Source organism: Pteronotus mesoamericanus, unplaced genomic scaffold, assembly GCF_021234165.1.
Source record: "Pteronotus mesoamericanus isolate MK-2021 breed Mesoamerican mustached bat unplaced genomic scaffold, CSHL_Meso_final contig_347, whole genome shotgun sequence".
Classification (NCBI taxonomy): domain Eukaryota; kingdom Metazoa; phylum Chordata; class Mammalia; order Chiroptera; family Mormoopidae; genus Pteronotus; species Pteronotus mesoamericanus.
Window position 1 is genome coordinate 8355382 of NW_026555137.1, and position 20509 is coordinate 8375890.

A 20509-nucleotide genomic window follows, 5' to 3' on the forward strand; every position below is an offset into this window, starting at 1 on the left:
CAGAGTTCCCCATTCTCTAGTTATCTAAGATATTGCATGTATTAATTTGCCCTTGTCTTGATCCATACAGCATTTAATAGAGCAAATCTCATTGCTTTTTAACTTTTGACGTCATTTAGTTCCATCTCTATCACTCAGTGCATCCTAGGCACCTATCACTGTTGATTGTGAGGGCATGGAATCAAGAAAATGGATGTCACCAATAAAAATGACTTTTAAAAAAATTGCAGAGCTGTGTCACACAAATAGAAACCTGCTTTCAGGAAAGCAAATGTAGCAGAGAGTCCTAGCGTCACTTTCTTGTTGGATGCTTTTATTAGTTCCAAGGTTTTTGGGTTGTTTTTTTTTTAAAAACTAAGGTTGGATTTTCTACATAATTTTTTCTTTCTATTCGGTATTTATACCTCTTATATGTCATCTCTTTTATTTTCTCAGGCTTCTAGCATAACGTTAAGTAATGTTAAGTATATTTTCTCAGGCTTCTAGTATATGAAAGTGATCAGAGTTGACACTGGAGAAGGAAGAAGCTGTAATATCAAGAGGTTTATATGCCACTATACGGAACTTGGATATTATCCTGAATGCAGTTAGGTTTAGGAATGATTCATTTCAGTCACCTGCTTAATCCAGTAACAGAGAAGTTTCTTTAAAAGCACTAGACTTATAGGGGTGATCACTTTGTAAGTTATGTAAATGTCTAATCACTATGTCATACACCTGAAACTAATATAAAATTGTATGTCAGCTGATTTAAGAAAATTAAAATAAATAAAAGCACTGGACAGAGACAAGCTAGAATGAAATAATTTATTATAAAGAAGCTTTTTCCACAAACCTGTATCAACACACACAATGATATTTTAGTGTATTCATAATGGGAAAATTTTAAAAATTACTGTGAAAACAAGAATGAGATTCAGGTAACAACTTGTGCTTCTGTGCCCTAAAGAAATCTGGTTTATACAATAGGAATGTTGATTGAACAATTGACCAGGATAGTCAGTTGGAACTGAACCTATCTTTCATTTCTTCAAAAAAAGTAAAAGAACTTTATAGATTCCCCAGATGTCAAAATTGGTCTGGTTTATTAATTAATCACAAAGTTTTTAAGATCCATTTTCTACTCCTATGCACCTAAAGATAAATTAGTCATCAACAGAGAATAAAGGTGGAGCTCTAATTTCATCTAATTAGTTTTAAATTGTATTATTTTGAGAACTAAGTCCTCCTCCTAGCTAAGGAAATGGGATGTTCCTTTAAAGGAGTGCATTTATTTTTTTTAGGTTTTCTGTGGTTTATTGATATTCTAGCACAGCAGAAAGATTCAAATGGCTCCACGGGATTTTGAAATTCATCCCAACTGCAGGCTGAGTGACCTGCAGGCTGGACAGACTGCCAGGAGCCCAGGAGCTTCAGCGTTCCCTTAGTGTCAGGGTCCACTGTGGTGAGCTCCCGGCACGGGGCTGAGACCTCAGAAACACAGTGCCCTCCCCCGTCCCCTCCCTGCAGCTGTGCTCCTCCCAGCTCAGCAAATGAGGTGTTCCTTTAAGGAACAAGAGCTTTTTTAACAGATTCGGGAACTCGACTTGCATAGTAGTCATGATTCCTCAGAGTGGCCAGGACCCCAGCGGAGTTCATGTGCTTCACCTCCTTGTTATACTGAAGGGCGTTTCCATGGATGTCGGTTAACTTGCCTACAGAAAAAACACCAAGTCAACATTAATGGCTGGTTCTGTCATTATATTTCATTATTTTTAAGTGCCTCTCACTTCCCTATGCAATAATATCCAATCAATTCTGGATAAAATAAGGAAAATAATGGTTAAGTGTTAATGCGCTTGAAATTTAAGACTACAGAACAATTTTAACTAGCTGAAGGGTAGAACATTACTTTTTTTTTTTTTTTTGCAACTTTATTTATTGATTTTTCTTTTTTTTTTTTTGAGAGAGAAAGCGAAAGAAACGCTGATTTGTTATTCCATTTATGTACGCATTCACTGGTTGCTTCCCGTATGTGCCCTGGCCAGGGATAGAACCCATGACCTTGGCTTATCAGGACAGCACTTTAACTCAATGAGCTACCCAGCCAGGGCCTATGTTTTTTCTGATTAAAATAATTTCATTTAGCACTTTCAATTTATATCTCTCAATTCATTTATCTTTTCCTCAATCAATTACTTTTCATATTGGTTATACTTCATCACCACTGTTCCCATTTTCAAAAGTGTTTTCTTTATTCTGCTGTTTAATAACAACACGTTATTTGGAAGAATTTAAGTGAAGTATGTTAATAAAATATAACTTATATTACAGTTTCATTTATCATTCTAATGAGAATGGACTGTGATGAATTTAACTTTCTTGTCATGTAATATGTTAATGAGATACCAGTACATTAATGTGCTAGGGGATAAAAAAGTCAAAATAAAAATAGAATCAAGGTGTGGCCTTATGTTTACTTGGAATTGAAAATCACTTTACTATATACATATTTGTAACATTTTCATTAAGATTTTAAAAATTCTAACTCTATGACCTTTAGCACTAATACAGAGATTTACCAACATTGGCTTAAAAGGAATTAGGTGATCTGAGGATAATGATAATGAATATATTACTTTTCAAGAAAAAATCCATAAATGCATTAAAGCCACAAATTAATAATGGTTTAATTAAATTAACTGTATGCAGATCAAGGTCCAAAAAGAGAAACTATAAGTAAAGAAAAATGAACTGGCTGAAAATCTACCTTCTCACCTATGAGAGGTGGGAGTTGGACTGGATAATCTCTAACTTCCTTTCTAGTTTTTATGTCCTAAGAGTCGAGGTAAAGTATCATTACCGAAATAGCATGTCTTAGCATAACATAAACACTGTATGAAATCTGTCAACCTTTCAAATAAAATGGCCTAACCTCCCACAGCATGTAAAATAACTTCTGGAGCACACGTATCCCACTTCTTGCATCCCGGACTTGCAAATACATAAGCAGAGGCTTTGCCTTCAATCAGCTGAATAATCTGTAAATTCAAAGATAAGAATTATCCCTGGATCATTGAATGAATGAGGTATAAATAAAACTGCTTGTTTCTATCAAATATACTTCAATTCCTCTGTTAGATTCCACGTAGGTTAAAGTCTTTAGTGGGTATATATGACAGAGTATTATGAAGAACGTACAGAAAACATGCATTAATAATATCTGAAGTGGGGAAGTGCCAATAAACTACAAAAGGATATCTGAACAGTCTCCATACTGAAGTTAGGTAAAATAGTTTATGTTTTCTCTCTTACTGTAAAGCAATATATATTTACTACAGAAAAAATAAAAGTTGTTTTAATCTTCTATATAATTAACCACTATTATATAAAGGATAGAGAAATATCAACTAGAATAGTAATGTATCAATGGCGGTAAGTCCTAACGGATGTGTGACACTGACTTTCAGTCTAACACGTAGTTACTTGTCTTTGGGATCATGTCCATTATTATTGGTATTATCAAGACATGAATTTTCTTGAAACCTGTATGGCTTGGGGAACCGTTGTCATCCCATTAAATTGAATTTAAAAAAACTATTTACTGGAAAAAAAAAAAAAGACTTGACTTTTTAGACAGTCATCTCAGTAATTCCTGTAATACTCACACACAACTAAGGCCCCTGGAAGAAACTGCATGACTCCAAACAGTAACTTGCTATATCAAACTTTGATTCATTCCTTGATTTTTCTTTTGGTTATACTGTCAAAAAATTAGTACTGTAAAGCTCAGGTTTGAAACATCCAGGCCAAGAGAATAAGGAAAATGTCAGTGAACAAAGTGTAACCAAATATTCCTTTCAGTGGTGTTCAAGAACACCTTCAAATAATTGAATCTTCCTGTAAGCTTTTGAGTAAAAGGTTTTTCTTCCATTTAACAAACACGTGCCATCTTATCATGTGCCAGGAACTCCGCCAGGGACGTTTCTGAGGAGGCAGAGCTGCAGCCTGCATTCGATTCTCAGAGAGGCCCTTGATCCGAAAAAGTTAACAGGTGCCCAACAAAGTCTATTCCAAAGAGAAAAGGTCGGGGGAGGGGACGCTGGTGTAGGGTGGGGACTAGGAAGGGGACGTCCTCCGGAACTAAAACAGGGAATGGGGTTTAGTGGTTACAGAAATAGGAGCAAAGAAGAATCATACTTCCATGAGTACTAGGTGTATGTTTTCACTTTGAAATGTTTCAGGGTTTTTTTTCAAAATACTATTATTTTTAAACTCCCATTTTCATCCTCTTATCAGTAAATGCTTTTACTGATAATTTAAAAGTAGCTGATTGTTGCTTCCAACAGGTGGGAGGAGAAATGAATTCCATTCAGTTCATAAGTATTACTTGCCCTCCCTGTGCCCAGCACTGGATGGTGAAATACCCACTAGATGCATGCATTTCAGCACCAGCAGAGCCTGGGTGTGACTTGGGGGCTGGCAGGGATGCTCGGGGGGCAGGCCACAGAGGAATTTCCATTCCCTTCTCATAGACTTAGATTTTAAACGCCTGTAAAGGGAAATCACGCAAGGGTTTGGGCAGGAGGGTGACATACTCATTTTTAATTGCTGTAGTGGCATCGTGGAGACTGAGGTTAAACAGCAAGGCCACTCGGGAGGCTGCTGCAGCCTGGTGAGGGATGCTGAGAGGTTTCGACTCGGGCCCTGGCAGCTGAGGTGGACGAGGGACACTGGGGAGGAATGAAGGCCTACAGCCAGGGCCAGACCGACAGGGCTGAGGAGAGGAGTCCAGGGGGACTTGCAGGCGCCTGGCTGCAACAACTGGGAGGGCGGTGGGAGCCGGACTGGCCGGAGCGGGACCGGCCCGAGCGGGACCGAGAGGAGCGCATCTCGGGGGCAGGGAGGAAGACAACGAGCTCCGCTCGGCAGAGGCTGAATTTCAGAGGCTGAAGGAAGCGCTCCCGGTGGTGCCCAGGGGCAATCGGATGAGGTTCAAGGTCAGGGACACAGGCCACACTGTGCTCCAACTCACAATGTTCTCAGGAGGACGGAGGCCCAGATGGGGCCCTGGGGAAAGTATCCAGGAAGGGAGGGAGGGGCAGGCCTACCTTTCAAATCTGTAGGAGAAAGGCCTGGGGAGTCAGAGGGTCCCTGAGGAAGTAAGCGCTGGCCAGAGGCCCGGGATCTGACCCTAATGGCACGCGACGTTTTCACCGAACTGTCTTCGGTAACAGAGATCTGGACCCTCACATTTTTAGAAACACCAAATGTTGCTGGAATGGGCTTCGCATAGCAAGTTACACTCTTTAATCTCTTCCTCCAAACTCTTCCTTGGCGTTTGTCAGAAGCTCAGTATCCCCTTCAGCGATCCCACGGCACCTGGGAGTGGGGCGCAGAGGAGTCCGTACCTTATTTCCAGCTCCACCCACGCGCAGCACGTTGTCCGGGTTCATGGCAGTGACACAGTCTGTCACCAGCTTGTTGCTGTGGGAGCGGGTGGTTGTGATAATGTGTTTCCCAGCAGGCACTTCTTTCAGCTGGAACCCAAAGGCACCCAAACCTAGAACTCCCCAGATTGTCCTTCCCAGCACAGCATCTGGTCCTGCCTATGTAAGCGGTGAAACAAGAGCAGTTTGTCATTACTGGGAGAAAGATGTCAGCCATAAACAGACGACTGAGTCATATTAGCATCACGAGGTTTAGAACATAAACACGTGATAATGTTATAAAGTACAAAAACAACATCATGGACAAAAATTATCCCTAGAGACTCAGTGGATTGTTCTCATTGTTTTGGTTAGCAATTAAGTTTCAAAGGTACTGAAGGGAACTTTTGGTTACTCCCTGGGGCCCCCAGGAAAGGAAACAGCAAAGGCCAATTCCTGTTGCTCTCTGAACCATGAAATAATCTTATTCTCGTATATAAAATAGCTGTTCACAAAAGGTACTTAAGTCCTCAGGAACTTAAACACCCTGTACTGATTACTAGTTTTCAATATATGAGAAACAATAAGGATCATGTTAACATGGGAATAAGTAATGGTGGGAGTGCGTTTCGCTGCTATAGAGATAAAACAACTGAATAGGTTGATACTGAAGAGTAGCCATGGATAATGAGGGTCAAGGTCAAAGACTTTACTAACCATTGTGGTAGGAGAATGAGTGGTAGTAAAACGACAATGATAATGCAATCTTAGAATCTGCATTTTCTCAAAGAATTTTCAACCACATTGTTATAACTATGCATTTCATACAGAAAAATATAACCTGTATTTCATGGAAAGTAAAACATGCATAAAATAACACAAAGTCATCAAAACACCATTATTTAATCTAACAGACATATATTACAGACATACAGACATATGTTTTACTGAATACTGAACACGTACCAAGCACCATACCAAGTGCGTACATGTATCATCTCATTTAATCTCCAGAACAACCCCATGAAGTAGGCACTGCCATCCCTGTTGACAGATGACGAGAGAGCAAGGACTCCAGGAAGATCATAAGCAAACTTAGGCTCCTCTGTGTTCAAAGCCAATGCTCCTCATCATTAGACTAGACTGCCTCCCTTCACTTGTCAAAGGCTTCCTCCACCCTTCGTGTCTGCCCTACAGCAGCACCCGGGGCGTTGTCGTGGGGAAGCAGCCGGGCTGCAGGCCGGGACCCCCGGGAAGCAGGCTCTGAGATGGCGGGATGTTTGCTGGCCAGTGGCTTGGGCTCAACGCCCGTGGGAGGGAAGGAGAGCAGTGTGAGGAGGCAGAGGGGAAACGGAGCCAGGACGCCAAGCCAGCGACAGCTTCGGCTGACCCTGTGGGGGCTCTGGAGCTAGAAGGGCGCTGTAGGATGCGCCCAGCTGGGATGAAACGCCAGGCTGTTACACGCCTGTAACCGTCAGCTGTCGCTGGGCGAGGCTGCTCTGCACAGGGGACCCAGCCCCTGAAGCAGCTGGCAGCTGGAAGCTGCCCGCCGGTGTCGCTCCCTGCAAGTGGCGCCACAAAGGCACCGAAGAGCAAGCCCCGGGCGCTCAGTATCCGGTCATGTGCTTCCTCTGTCCCCTCCTGAGTCTGCACCGCAGGGGCGGCCGGAACCGGAAACACACACACACAGGCTCAGTGCGTGGCCACTGGGCTTCTGATTGACCAATGAGACTAAGTTCATGCTCTCAAGACGCCTAGTTATTCAGTTATTCTGAAAAAGAGAGGCAGGCAATAGAGACAGTGGACATGGGTATTCGGGTGCCGCAAGTCATGTAAGTGGATATGGAGACAGGACGGAGCCACAGAGTCTGGCATCTGGTGCGGTGGCACCGGGCAGTCCCATGAGGCAGCCAGCCGGCATCCCCGTACCCCGGGCCTCAGCCTTCCTCGCTGTCCCTCTCATTCCGAGGTGCCACCCCGACTTTCTGGGGACAACAAGGGCAGTAATTTCGTCTGACTGGAGAGTTAACTAAGTTTCACGAGGGTTCGGCAGCCGCTCGGATATAAAGCCAGGCTGCGCTTCTGTGCACTAAGCCGCGTGCTTCTCTGAACCGCCACCAGCTTCGGTTTCTCCCGAGAGCAACAGAGAGGGACGCGGGAGAGCTGGGGCTGGGGTTTCATCCCCAGGCCTGCTGCTGACGAACTGGGGGACCTCTGGGAAGTTACTTGCTTTGGTTTCCCTTTCTTTACACCAGGGAAAAGGTTTCCTAAAAGGAGGATGGTGAGAATTAAATGAGATAATGCATGTGAACCCCAAGCCTGGCGGTATACAGTAAGCTCTTGATACATTGTAACTATTATGGTGATGACAACGACAATGATTTAAAATTGAATATTCAGCCGTGAATACTACCAACAGAGCTGAGCAATTTTCTACTTGCTGCCACATATTTTAAGGCATAAGCAAGAGAAGAAAGAGGATAAATAGTACGGAGAAGGGAGCGCGGCGGAGGGACAGGTAAACGAAGGGGAGAAACAGGAGAAGGTGAACTGGTGCGTGAGCGCGACAAGGACTGGCTGGTACCACGGGTGTCCTACCTCTTTGCTACCAACTAGTGAAGCCGAAGCCCTAGCTATTTTTCTCACCTTTGCTTCGTGCCTGTGTTCCCTTAACTTCTGCTTTTCATTGTTCTGTGAAAAATGAATACAATTGTCCTGATTTCAGAAGTGACCGAAATTATTAACAACTTCTAAGCACTCATATCCTTTCTTGAGGAAAGGTGCCATGCATTACAATGTTATCTATGCATTAAATGTCTCTTTTAAGTAGCAGGATTAACTTAAAGTTTACATAATAGCCACAAACTTCTGTCTGCCTATGATACTATATAAACATTAAAGTTATATTAAAAGAATTAATGAATACTTAATATGATGCACATACTTCCCAATAATGCAGTTTTGCTAAATAATCCTAAGAAACACATGATCATACATTAAAAAGTTATTATCATACAAAAGCAGAATAAAACAAACTTTTCTTATAAGAGATTAATCCTGCTCTTAACTGAAACTGGAAATTCAGAAATAACAGTTCCCACTCTGGTTACTTCTCCAACTTTCTTTTAAGGTCATGCTAATGTAAATACCTTAAGTATTTCTCTGAATAATTTCCTTTAAAGTTTAATGTGATTTAATGGCAGAGTCCTGCTTTGGAATTACATTAGGTTCTTGTTTCTAAGGAAGACAATTGGTTGGGAATATAGTAGAAAGGCAAAGTAGGAGAGAAAGAAAAATAAAAAAGATTGCAAAAGCATATTTAGTTCTGTTATCAGCGCTGACTGTAATTTAGGCACTATGTGCTGTTACCTGGAAAACAACATGTCTAGCATCTTTCTTGGTTGAAATGGTTCATTTCTTCAAAGTGCTGGAAGAACCACCTGTAAATCAGGTGTCTCAATGACCAGACTAATCAAGAAGCACACTAGAAATCCCCAAACTTCCGCACCTGAACCATCAGGCACACACAGAAAAGTCCCTGTAATACACTCGGTGGGCCGCACACACCTCCGTGGGATCGACGCCCAGCAGTGCCGATTCAGCAGGCCTGGGGTGCGCCCTGGGACCCTGTACTTTGAAAAGATGACTGCACGCACAACCCAACCAGAAACCACTAGAATAGATCCTATCAGGAATCACATTTCACTGTCATTATTTACCCAGTAAAATATGTTTGTGTCGCCCCCTTCAGCTCCCCGCCGGCGGGCGCTGTCGTTCCCAGAGGCCACCTCCCACCGGCCACTAGGGCCGCGCTCCCACAGCCACGTGGGAAAGCAGGAGCGCCCAGCCAGGTGCACGGCGCGGCCTCCATCCTCTCTGGTTAGTGGCCGGAGACGGCACTTCTGACACCTGACGCACCCCTGCCGTGGCCTGCTCGCGGGGCCTCACGTCCGCGCGTCTGGCTTCCCACGCAAGAAGTGATTCAGGAGGGGAAGGAATGCGAGCCGGCACCCCTGAGGTTCTGAGGGTCCGGAACATGGCTCAGCTGTTGCAACGTCAGGAATCAGGAACTTAAAGAAACACAGAGGGACACCTGGCAGACTCGTCTCTGCTAACAGGACGACTCCTCCAAAACCGTGGCCGGCGTGCAACCCTGCCCTCCGCACCCAGTCACGGGCCGCCTGTACCGGATCTTGGGACTCTTTAGTTCCTCCCCCTTTGCAGGGAACGCTCCTGTTCAAACTCCCTAAAAACCATCACCTCTTCTGCCTCAGGAAGCAGGGCTGGGCCCCCCTTCCCCCCTGCAGTCTCCTCATCTGGCTGCCTTGGGAAATAAACTATTTCCTTGTTGCACTAAAAAGAAAAATTGTGTCAATTAGAGTGATACCTGGTAGTTGTAATACGGCTGGTTAATAACTCCTGCTATGGCTTTCCCTTCATAAGCAATTCCAATAAGAACTGTAACATTGTCAAGAAGACCTATAAAAAAATGAGTAACAATTATTACATATCTTTTTCAAGTTATGACTCATAGGCACATGAACTGTTCCCAGTTATCTTTGCAGGAAAGGTAAGGAATTTGCAATGATTCATCCATGATTAATCAACTTCGGGCAAAATACACAAATTGTGACAGAGAGCTGGCCAGAGACAGAAGGAGGGTCTGTGGGCGCTCGCCTGGACCGCTCCACGGGGTCTCGTGAGCGCACGCTGAAGGCTGACCGCGTAAGCCGGCCCACTGCGCAGCCGTTATCATTAGATGCCTCTGTGCCGCCTGTGCCACCAACCGACTCACGCCCGCCTGCTCGGTCGCTCTCTATTCCACGATTACTCTCTACACTTGCACTTCAAGCCTCTAGCAGGGGCGTCCCATCTTTTGGTGTCTCTGGGCCACACTGGAAGAAGAAGGGTTGTCCTGGGCCACACATTAAATACACTGCCACACATAATCACAAAAAAAATCTCTTAACGTTTTAAGTAAATTTACGATTTTGTGTTGGGCCACGTTCACAGCCATTCTGAGCCGCACGTGGCCCGTGGGCTGCAGGTTGGACGCCCTGCACTGAAGGTTTCTCAAGGCCGGGTCCAGAGACCACCAGGCCGCACTAGGTGGAACTGGGGGCACGTGTATAATGCAGGTTCCTGGGCTCCTTCCCAGAGCCGGGGAATCAGACTCTGGAGGTGGGAGGGGGAGACCAGGACAAACTGCGCCGGGGATCCACATGTGCAGAAGCCGCTGCGAGCACCGCTGTTCTCAACACGCAGGCGTTTTCGGCATGCGCGCACAGGTGCGGGTACACACGTGTTCTCTCTCTCTCTCTCTCTCTCTCTCTCTCTGGCCCACTCCTTTACAGATATGTCTCATCCAAGGACCGAGAGAGAGTTTTCTCTAGTAACATGAGAAATTTTCTTTTTTCAAGCCATGAGGCTGAGAACCAACATAAGGAAAACACATGCAGATCTTTACTTCGTAAATAAAACTCACAGCGTACACGCTATGCTCCTAATGCCTACAACCCTGGCTCTGAGCTTGGTCTGTCTTACTTCACTGATGCCCATTCTATTTTAATTTGTTCCTTTCTTATTTTTCGTGTTCCATAATCTCAGACGGGAGAAACACTGCGCTGTGTTTCCAAGCTCATCTTTCAAGGTGAGGCCATAGAGAGAGAAAGCAGGTCACAGAGGAGGGGCCACGGGGTGGCGGGGGACCAAGGGCAGTGCAGCTGTGTGCGTGCTGGGCCGCCCCCAGCACGGCTGGGGTTCAGTCCGGTGACCCTGGCTCACTGTCAGTGGTTGGCACGCAGGGGGCGTGAGAACCGCGGAGCGGGGCTGAGTGCGGGGAGGGGCTGCAGGAGATGCGCTTTCTCCCTCTGTCTCGACGACCACCGATGTGTAACAGCAGTTAGGATGCGCACAAATACAGCTTTAGGGCCCAGGCATAAAACGTACCATGCTTCACGCGACATAGGAAATAGTAAATGTCTACACTCAACAGCACATACTAGTCCTACAGCTTCTAATGCAGATACGAGAGAGATACCAACCTTCAGTATATTCCTTGGTACCATCCAGAGGATCAACCCAGACCACAAGCTAAAAAAGAGAAATATCCAAATTAAACATACAATATATAAAGAATAGATTTAAATACACCAACTAAAACTACCCTTTCATTTTTGAAATAAATTATATTACGGATGACTTAAGCCAAAGCCATCAGTTTTGTGACAGTAAAACAAACAAAACCCTGTCTTGTAATCATGGGAAAAAGTCCCCTTAAATTGGAGAAAAGTCTGATTTAAGAATTTTAAAAATGAACTGCTAAAGGGATAAAAGTTTATCGTCACCTGCACACTAACTACAATGCCATGAACACTGTGAGCTCTGGACGGTGACGTGGGGAATAATTCCAGTGGCATCAAAATGTTTTGAACAATGTGTGGTTGTTACTCATTTATATGTAAATGCTGATTTAACCTAAGGTCACTGTCTCTATATGGCAAATAACAACAAACATTTTCTGTAACCGACAGTAGACTAAAAAAGAAGCCGCTTGTACTCAAGACCTTTAACCTGATTCAAGACCGGCAGCCACGAACCGCTAGATTATAACACTTGGCGCAAATCTGTCGGTAAAGGCATACACTTCGGAAGAAAGACCTGTCCCAATTTCTGCGTGTCCTTCACACCCCAGAGCGAAGCACCTTTACACACAGTAAGTATTCCATGAATAAAAAGTATTTATCCATAGTAATGTAGGTTAAGTAGATTAAAGTTAGAAAGTTAAAGGAGTATAATAGTTATCTGAAGTCACAGGTTTAATTTAAGCAACTAAAAAAAGTAAGCGAGTTGATTTTCAGGGCCTTCCAAAAAATATAAAGGAGTCGTCTGTTTCACCTCCTTCCAGCCCCAACTGCCAATGACATGTTTTACTACCAAATCCACTAAATAACACATCAGATCGTCTCCCTAAAAGCATCTCCCATAACAGCCCTGGCGTGGAGAAGGCACCAACGGCGGGAGAACCCGAACTCCCAACCAGCACGCCGTGTACTCCCCATGGCTGCCTGGTCCTCTGTGTCAACTCCGAAAGTTCCCAAGTTCCTGGTTGCCTCTACTTTACAGCTGCCCGCTTTTCATCATGGCAGCCAAATTTTACTTCCTTTCTTATCGCAACACAAACAAACACCACCAGGCAGAGATTAACGGAGCCAAGGAAACACATGGGCCGTACGTCCTCCTCCTTGACGGCGCTGTACTGCGGCGGGCACGGCTGCCGGAGTATCTCTTCCCACTGCCCGTCCTCGATCAGCTCCTGGTCCACGTCCTCGTGAGGCAGGTCCTGCAGCAGAGAACACAGGTAACTGACGCCGCTGAGTGCTCCCCGGGCACCTGCGCCGCTAAGAAGGGAAGGCAGCGCCACGGTTTTCACCGGTCCAGCCGCTTCGGTTCAGGGCTTTAAAGCAAACCAAATAAAACTGCAGACACGACCAGACAGGGCTCCCCAAAGCTGATCACGGGGAGTCTCAACTCCATTACCCTGGACAGTTGAGAGAGAAAAGAATGCTTCACTATTACAAACTTTTCAAAAAAAGTGGTTCTGACACCAGACACTTCTCTCTCAATTACAGGAGGTGTCGATTCCTTCACCTTCACAGCGTCACCATCTTTGAATTAGGGTGTAACTAAGCCTAACTGAAAACACAAAAGCAGAAGCAAAACCCATTTTATTCGGAAGTTCTAGAACTCTGCCTGTCTTAAAGTTTGTATATAACAATAACCACACCTTCGATGGTCAAGAGTTGAGACACCTGGCCTAGAAATGGACCAAGATATTTCACAATCAGGCATTTCCTTCAAGTCCAAGGAATATAATTCTTGGTGTGTTAAAATAATGGATATAAGGCTTGAAATCCTAACAGGGGTATATAAATCATTCAAGTGGCAATTATACATCCACATGGTAAACTGCCATTAAAAAAAATACAACAGATCGCTGACAAGCCTCACCTCTTCCCCTATAATGGTCAGTCTGGGGAATTTCCGGGCCAGTGAGGAGCAGATGCTGAGCTGCGCCAGCCGATCCGCCTTGGTCTGCAGGTCCGTCGCGCAAGTCTGCAGCAAAGAGGGCAGCCGTGAGCAGAGCCACTGAGAATGTTGTCCCCTGGTTCCCGGGGCAGGAGGGTGCGTATCATTTGAATTACACTGCCTGCTTTTTTAGACTCATGGAACTTAACACCAAATGAGTCAACCTTTTTCTTGGCTTGGTTTTTCTCATGGGATTTACACTGGTAAAAGTTTGGAAAGGAGATTTTATATTATCAGACCTTTTTTTCTGCAGTTCAGAAAGTCCTTTCGTAAGATCTCTAGATCACTCTTTTTCTTAAACAGGCTAAGAGAGAGCAAATTAATAACTTACTCAGGGCAGTCAAAACTAAAAAAAACTGTATCTTCAGTGATTTGAAAGGGTTTCCTTATAGGGATTCTTCTATAATTTTCACTCACTAATCCTCACTCTAGTAATTCAAGGGGTCCTCAGGGCAATTCCCTGGTGCACAGGATAAATTCCTACTTCTGAAACAGGAAAATGAACAACTATAATATTGAGTATATAGCTTGTCTACGGCACTCACGCACTCTGCATGACGCAGTCATGCTAGTGAAAGCCAGTGGGAAATCCTGGAATCGACAGCCATAACCTCCTTCATCTGTTGCTTTCAGAGAACTGTGATAGGTTGCAAATATATACACTTTGTTAGGTAATTTACAGATTATATTAACTGAAATGGTGGATTTTTCTTTACAAAGCATTGTGGTAAGGAATGATTATGAAAATCAACTCTTTCTTGCCACACTGAAGTTGGCTGCTTATCGCAACACGAAGTACTGCTCTGCTAGAACGGAGTGCCACACAGAGAGCTCAGTCTCAAGGAACAAAAATAAAGCTGGTTTGATATCAGATGAGATTTTCAGGACCTTCTCCACGATACCCAGGTCTCCTTCAGCAATAACTCGTCTGACTATGGTTCCTGCCTTCTGAGCAATGGAGTAGGCCGAGGCTACCAACCGCATCAGCACGGTGGGGCCGGAAGCCATGATAAACCCTGCAGGGAAACGGAGAGAAAGCTTTTGTTACTTTCAAAGCCAACTACTGGTTTCATTTACTTGAATTCAATTCAACAGGTGTTTCTTGTGTGCTTACTTGGGACTGCGCCTATTACCTGCACAGATTCTTACAGGAGACTTGGAAAAACCTCCATTTCAGCACTCCCTCTCTCAGTTAATTCTGTGGTTTTATTTCTCTGCAGACAGGACATTGTGAAGAATGGGGAAAACGGGCCCAGGCCTATGAGCGGCGTGAAAAGGTTTTATGTAGGAGGCGTGTAATGTGCAAAGACTGGAAGGTGCTTCAGGGGCTGGAAATAGATAACATCTGCCTGGAAGAGCTAATGTTTTGGTGGTTTGGGGGTAAAATATCAAAACCTAAAGTCTATAACATAAAACGGCTAAGTGCCAAGAGAGGTATGAATAGCATAAGCGATGAGGGTGTATGTGTGGAATAATTAAAAAGGGGAATGGATTGCATGTGACTACAGGTGGCTTCTGGAGAATCAATGACTATTCCTTTAGAGAGTAAATAAAATTTAACGTGCTGATTATTTACTACCATGCCCGTCAGTAGCCCAATGCAGAGAACAGTAGGGAAACTAAATGGAGTGAGGACTCATCAAGTGGAAAACTAACGAATGTCACAGCAGTTCCTGGCCCCAGTAAAAAAAAAAAATACAGCGGGAACAGCCCCAAGGATCAAGTATGTTCATCTCTGAAAATACAAATTCAAATCGTGCCATTTCGGTACTGTTCTGACGCTGGGATGCATCCCCCAGATTCCCTTCGTGATTGAAGGACCTATTTTTTTTCAGCTACTGAGTGTTCCCCATGGGTGACCTTTTGCTGCCACCTTTCTTGGCGGGGGGCGGGGGGGGCGGGGGTTCTGCTGCGAAGAGCCACTTTACCTGAAACTAGTCAACAAAGGGAGATGAGGGCCTCTCTCTACTCCAAACGGGCTGCCGCCCCAACTCTGATGGGCCGCGCCAGCTTCCCAATGCCCAGTGTGGTCAGCTGAGGCCTCAGGGCAGACTGCCCATGGCCCAAGGCCTCCCACTCCCCCTTCCTACCTCCTTGCCTTCCCCTACAAGTGACCCCAGAACGCTCCCCAGTAAACCTCCTGAACTTGGTCTCTGTTGCAGAGCGCTTACGGGGAACCGACCTACCACGAAGTCTCCCCACTCTAATGAACTCAAGTCAGGATTATTTCAGAGCAAGGAGGGAACACAACATAGACACTGCAGACCTGCATGCAGCAGTATTCACCATTCTACCGCCGATTTCTGACTGCGGTGTTTGATGTGATGTCCCTGTTAGGCTCTTCACATCCTTTTACTACCGTCATTCATTCTGTTCACTGGGATCATGAACATCAAGGAGACAATAAACAAGGCAAGTGTTTGAAACCCTTCAGAAGAAAGACAGAATTGAAACTGAAATGCAAACTGAAAGGTAATGACCACCACACTGTGACCAATAGCTGCCTGGAATTAAGATGAAAATAAAGTGGGTTTCAATGTATTTAAATTGTTTATCTTATTCCATCATAATCAGGCTGCATTCATTTTCTCAATATACTAAGTGTTACGTGCGGAAAAATGGGTTACGATAATTACTACTTCAGAAACACCTCAAACAGAAAACAGAAGGCCTTACCTCTACTCCCTCCTTCCTACGACCAGACACGTATCTGATTTATTCTGTACTGGAAAAAGCAGTCTCCAGGCAACTATTCTGTGCTACCCTGATGCCTTAATCTCCAAGGCTGTTTTACTGTGTCGGGATGCACATTTAGCCCCACCTCATATAAGATGGCATTTGTGAAAGGCAGATCAGTGACTCTTGCTGTATGGTGTTGTTTACAGGTATCAGTTACCTTTGAGCCAGCTGAGCAATCATTACAATTTGCCAGGCTTCATATATGACTAAGCCACTTCCCTTTACGTTTGCCAAGTCCACAGTATTTTCTCACAAAGAAAAACTTTTGGGCTTTGTCTTTCTACTATGTCCTTCATAAAATGTATGCTATATTGATGAACCACCATGTAATAGTAATACCAGTTTTAGGTGAACATAAAAAATTAGGTTGGGTGCAAAGCACACAATGATTTATAAAGAGATCCTACAAATCACTTTGAGTTGGCAAACAGGAAAATTTTTCTACCATTTTCTCCAAAGTGTTCCTTTGGTTCAATCTGATCGGCAGTGAAATATTACTGTCCCCAAGCCCTACATTTTCTTACATATGTTTTAAACAAATGAACGCAATTTTGGCTCTTTGTGTAAAGAAAATGTAGCTCATTATACTTTCAAAATGCAAAATCTAAAAAAGAGGCTCTTATTAGCCTTTTTGTGACCCCTCCCAGACCCCAAATGAGAATTACCTGCGGCAGGTACAGGTGGATCCAGAACAAGGCCAACAAGCTACCAGCAAGTTAACTTGTCCGAACAGTTCAGATTGAACTCATTGTACTTCCCTGTCAACCATTTTTACTCCTCTGGGTCCTAAAACACTACCACTTGCTTAACTGGCTCAAAGGTAAATGACACCTGTTGAAGAGTTACACCACCACCATACAGTGAGGGAAACTGCTCTGCCTTCTGCAAGCTTGAACCCCTCCCCCAAAAAACCAAAAACCAAAAACCAAAACAAACAAACAAACAGCACAGTGATTAACGGCAGGCATTGGAGCCAATTGCCTGTGTCCAAATCACGGCTCCAGCACATATGACCTGTATGCTGTGTGACCTAAAGCACAGCATTGTAGTTAGGAAAAGAGAAACACACAAAAAGTGCTTGCAAAAGCCCCTGGCCCAAAGTAAGCACTGGCTAAAACATTCCCGTAGCTTTGGCGACATTATTTTGCACCTGAGGATGACCCTGAGGATGTACTGTGATAACCAATATGACGCTGAATCACAGCACAGCCTCTTTTAAATCACATTCTGGGCCTGGGGCTTAGAGAACCTACAAAAGAAGGTGGTGTAACACTTCTGGCAATCAACCTAATATCCCGTCTCCTGAGAAATCTTTACAGCCGCCACCATGGCTAGTTCCGAAGGATAAAAACAACAGGAACCTTTTTTTTGTTTTTTTTTTGTCATCGCCTAGGAGAGGTATTTTAAATTCTGTACCAAGGTGCTGCGCATATGAGGATTAATGAGTTTGAGATCAAAATTCTAAGATTATTTATCTTTGGAACCTGACTAAATGATGCTAAACAAGGTCGTCTGGAAATATAAAAATGTGCGCATAACAGAGCAAATTCTGAAAAAAGAACAACAAGCAGAGATGCTCTCCTTAACAGTTACCAAAATATGATATAAAATTATAGTAATTAAAAGTTTAGTCCTGTGCAAAATCAGAAAAATGAATGCAATCAAATAAATTCCAGAGATAGATCCAAATACAACAAAGCTGATTATTTCAAATCAGGGCAAGAGTTAATTATGCATAAATGGTGGGGAAACTGGTAATTTTAAAAACATGCTGGATCCTTTTTGCATTCTTTATATTAATATAAATTCCAGACCAATGCATGATTTTAAAAGTAAAGAATGAAACTATAAAAGTATAGGAATAAAACCTAGGTTAAATGTTTTATAAATTTGGTAATGGACTTATGAACAGACAAAAACCGAGACTCCATAAAACAACATACTAATACACTTGACTGCAAAAAATGCCCCCCAAACATAAACATCTATATAGTCAAAATACCATAAACAATACGAAAAGATGATTGAGAAAAACTAGGGCATAAATTTTGTACTACATACTAGACACAAGCTCATTTCTGTTATGGAAAAGGGCTTTTATTTATCAATAACCCAATAGAAAAATGAGCAAAGGACAGGAATAGGCAACTCCTAGAAAAAGCAAAGCAATGTCTGGTAACTATAAGAAATACTCAACTTCACTAATTATGAAAGATATAAGCCAAAACCACGAGAAATGGTTGTTCATTTGTGAGATTGGCACAGATAAGGAAGTTTGCCCAGATGTGGCTAACATGTGAGCGCACATCGCCCTGAGCGCTGTTAGCAAGGACGTGAAGTGGTAAAACCTCCTGGGTTATAAAAATCGTATGAAAAGCAAAGTGTACACGGTTTAAACTAGAAATTATGTATATTTTCAGGGAGACGTAAATAAATCAAGCAAACCTACAAATATGCAGGGAAAACAGTAGGAAGACTGTCTGCTGTTTTAATGAAATTTAATTTTAGGTGTAAGACAGTCCCCAAATTTGGGTGCGATAAACCCACAGTCTAGGTCTGCCTTGTTATTAATATTTTCACAAGGTAGAGTCATAAAGACCCCAGAGCGCGAAAATAAAATCACAGCTACACAACCAAAAGGTTGACACTCACGAGTCTACGTCCGAAATAGGAGTATCTGGAGACGCAATCAGATTCACGGTAACCTTTTCTGAACAGAAATCCCTTGAATCCCTGCTTATCTGTGCAAAGGGATGGCGTTAGGAACCGTTGCACAACTCGGATCCGCCTGGATCTACCCTTGCCCTGCCGCGCAGGACAGAAACTTACGGTGACAGGCCTGGAACCAAGCTAGGCGAAAAGCACTCCAGGAATAACCCTCCAAAAGCGTTATTAAGCAACAGGTGCCTCGCGGCGTCCAGTACCGTTTTCTCCGTACACTCAGGACGTCTTCTGTCGCAGGGCCAACCTTCCTCAGCTACTACGCATGCGGCAAATTCGGCGCAGCCGCAAAGCAGCTGGGCCGTCCCGGCTCCGCCCTACTCCGGATCCGCCGAAAAAATCCACTTCTCCGTATTTTCCGCAAGCTCTCGGTTAGCCCTAGTTAGTAACCTGCAGTCAAAGTGAGGGCGTGTCTTCCTATGAGCAACCGTCGTATTCTTAAAGAGGTCTGAGACCCTTTACATTTGCTTGCTGATACGTCCTGGGAGAGGGTCGCTACCTGGCCTGATGTACCATATTAATGATTTTTTTTTTTTTTTTTGCTTGACGCACTTCCAAAAGTAAAAACCAGCAAAAACAAAAATTGTCTTATTTATTCACAAAGGCGTCCACCGTATATTTAAAGAGCATACTTTGCGGTGCTTGTGTTATTGGTGTGTGTGGGGGACAGACCTGCAAGAGAACAGCAGAGCGAATAACCAACGACATTTTTTCAATATTAAAAAGCAGGGCACTGCGATTAGAACATAACCAGTAACAGAAAATAGCAGAGCTACGAGGAAACATAGCAATTAAAACAGTACACGTAAGTTGCTCAAACCCCTCCATTTAAACCCGAATTATTCAACTGATTAGAAAACCAAATCCCCTGCAGGTATACTTAATTACATGCACGTCGCTTTATTGCACTTCAAGAGTGGTGTTTTTTATAAATTGAAGTCAAGATCAAACTGCAAATTTGGATATCTTATTTGCATGAAACTGGACCGTGGGGGGACCAGGGCTGGGACTTTCTCTATAAAATCAAGCCTCCCCCTTTGCCCTAGGGGAGCTCACTTTTAGTTTCCTCTGGATGCTCTTCCCCAGGTTGGCAAACTGTTCACCTGAATAGTCTCTCCTTTTATTGCACCCGAGATTGGGGACTCATGTTGGCATTGGATTAGTGGCATGTAGCAAAATTTTGCTGACACAATAAAGATACTACTTTATTTTTAAACATGTCAAAATTAGGTAGCTCATAACTATATTCTCATTGTTAAAAATAAAATGCCAACAATACAATGTGTCCAGGCCTTTTCCTAAACCATGGGTCCTTAGATTGCAGTCTTGCTTTGTATCTCTGGATAATGCAGAGCATAATACACCATCTAGTTTTGGAGTTTAGACACTTCTGAAAACTCTAAGCAAGCACAGAATCCTTATACATTTTTACATGTTTTCCCCAGCATTTTATACTTGTTCTAGGTTCATCTAGTTCAACAACACTTTGTTTTGTTTTTAGGGACATGCCTTTACTGGACTCTTCAGAGCTTTCAGCTGTTCATAAAAGGAAT

General features: G+C 43.6%; 1 protein-coding gene across 4 annotated transcripts; it reads right to left on the minus strand.

Annotated features, from left to right (window-relative positions):
• Positions 1 to 840: 840 nt before the first annotated feature.
• On the minus strand, positions 841 to 19221 carry BPNT1 (3'(2'), 5'-bisphosphate nucleotidase 1). Of its 4 annotated transcripts, none has more exons than XM_054576603.1 (10): positions 19160 to 19221; positions 14385 to 14512; positions 13419 to 13523; positions 12643 to 12750; positions 11453 to 11501; positions 9796 to 9887; positions 8055 to 8099; positions 5391 to 5588; positions 2915 to 3020; positions 841 to 1694 (listed from the first exon to the last, which is right to left on the minus strand). In XM_054576603.1, exons 2-10 carry the CDS (start codon positions 14502 to 14504, stop codon positions 1546 to 1548), a joined length of 972 nt encoding a protein of 323 aa, XP_054432578.1. In that variant the 5' UTR covers positions 14505 to 14512; positions 19160 to 19221; the 3' UTR covers positions 841 to 1545. The 4 variants fall into 4 exon arrangements, with proteins under 4 accessions (XP_054432578.1, XP_054432577.1, XP_054432579.1 ...); XM_054576602.1 differs by having other exon boundaries at positions 19065 to 19208; XM_054576604.1 differs by lacking the exon at positions 19160 to 19221 and adding an exon at positions 18888 to 19040.
• Positions 19222 to 20509: the final 1288 nt, after the last annotated feature.

Bases quoted from the DNA above. Each gene is read 5' to 3' on its own strand.
- BPNT1 (XM_054576603.1), bottom strand. From the start codon at position 14,504: ATGGCTTCCGGCCCCACCGTGCTGATGCGGTTGGTAGCCTCGGCCTAC. The intron at 11,502-12,642 runs GTACGGCCCATG...TCTCTTTTTTAG, and splicing joins GCGCCGTCAAGGAGGAGGAC to CTTGTGGTCTGGGTTGATCC. The intron at 8,100-9,795 runs GTATCACTCTAA...CATTTTTCACAG, and splicing joins AGCCGTATTACAACTACCAG to AACAATGAAAAGCAGAAGTT.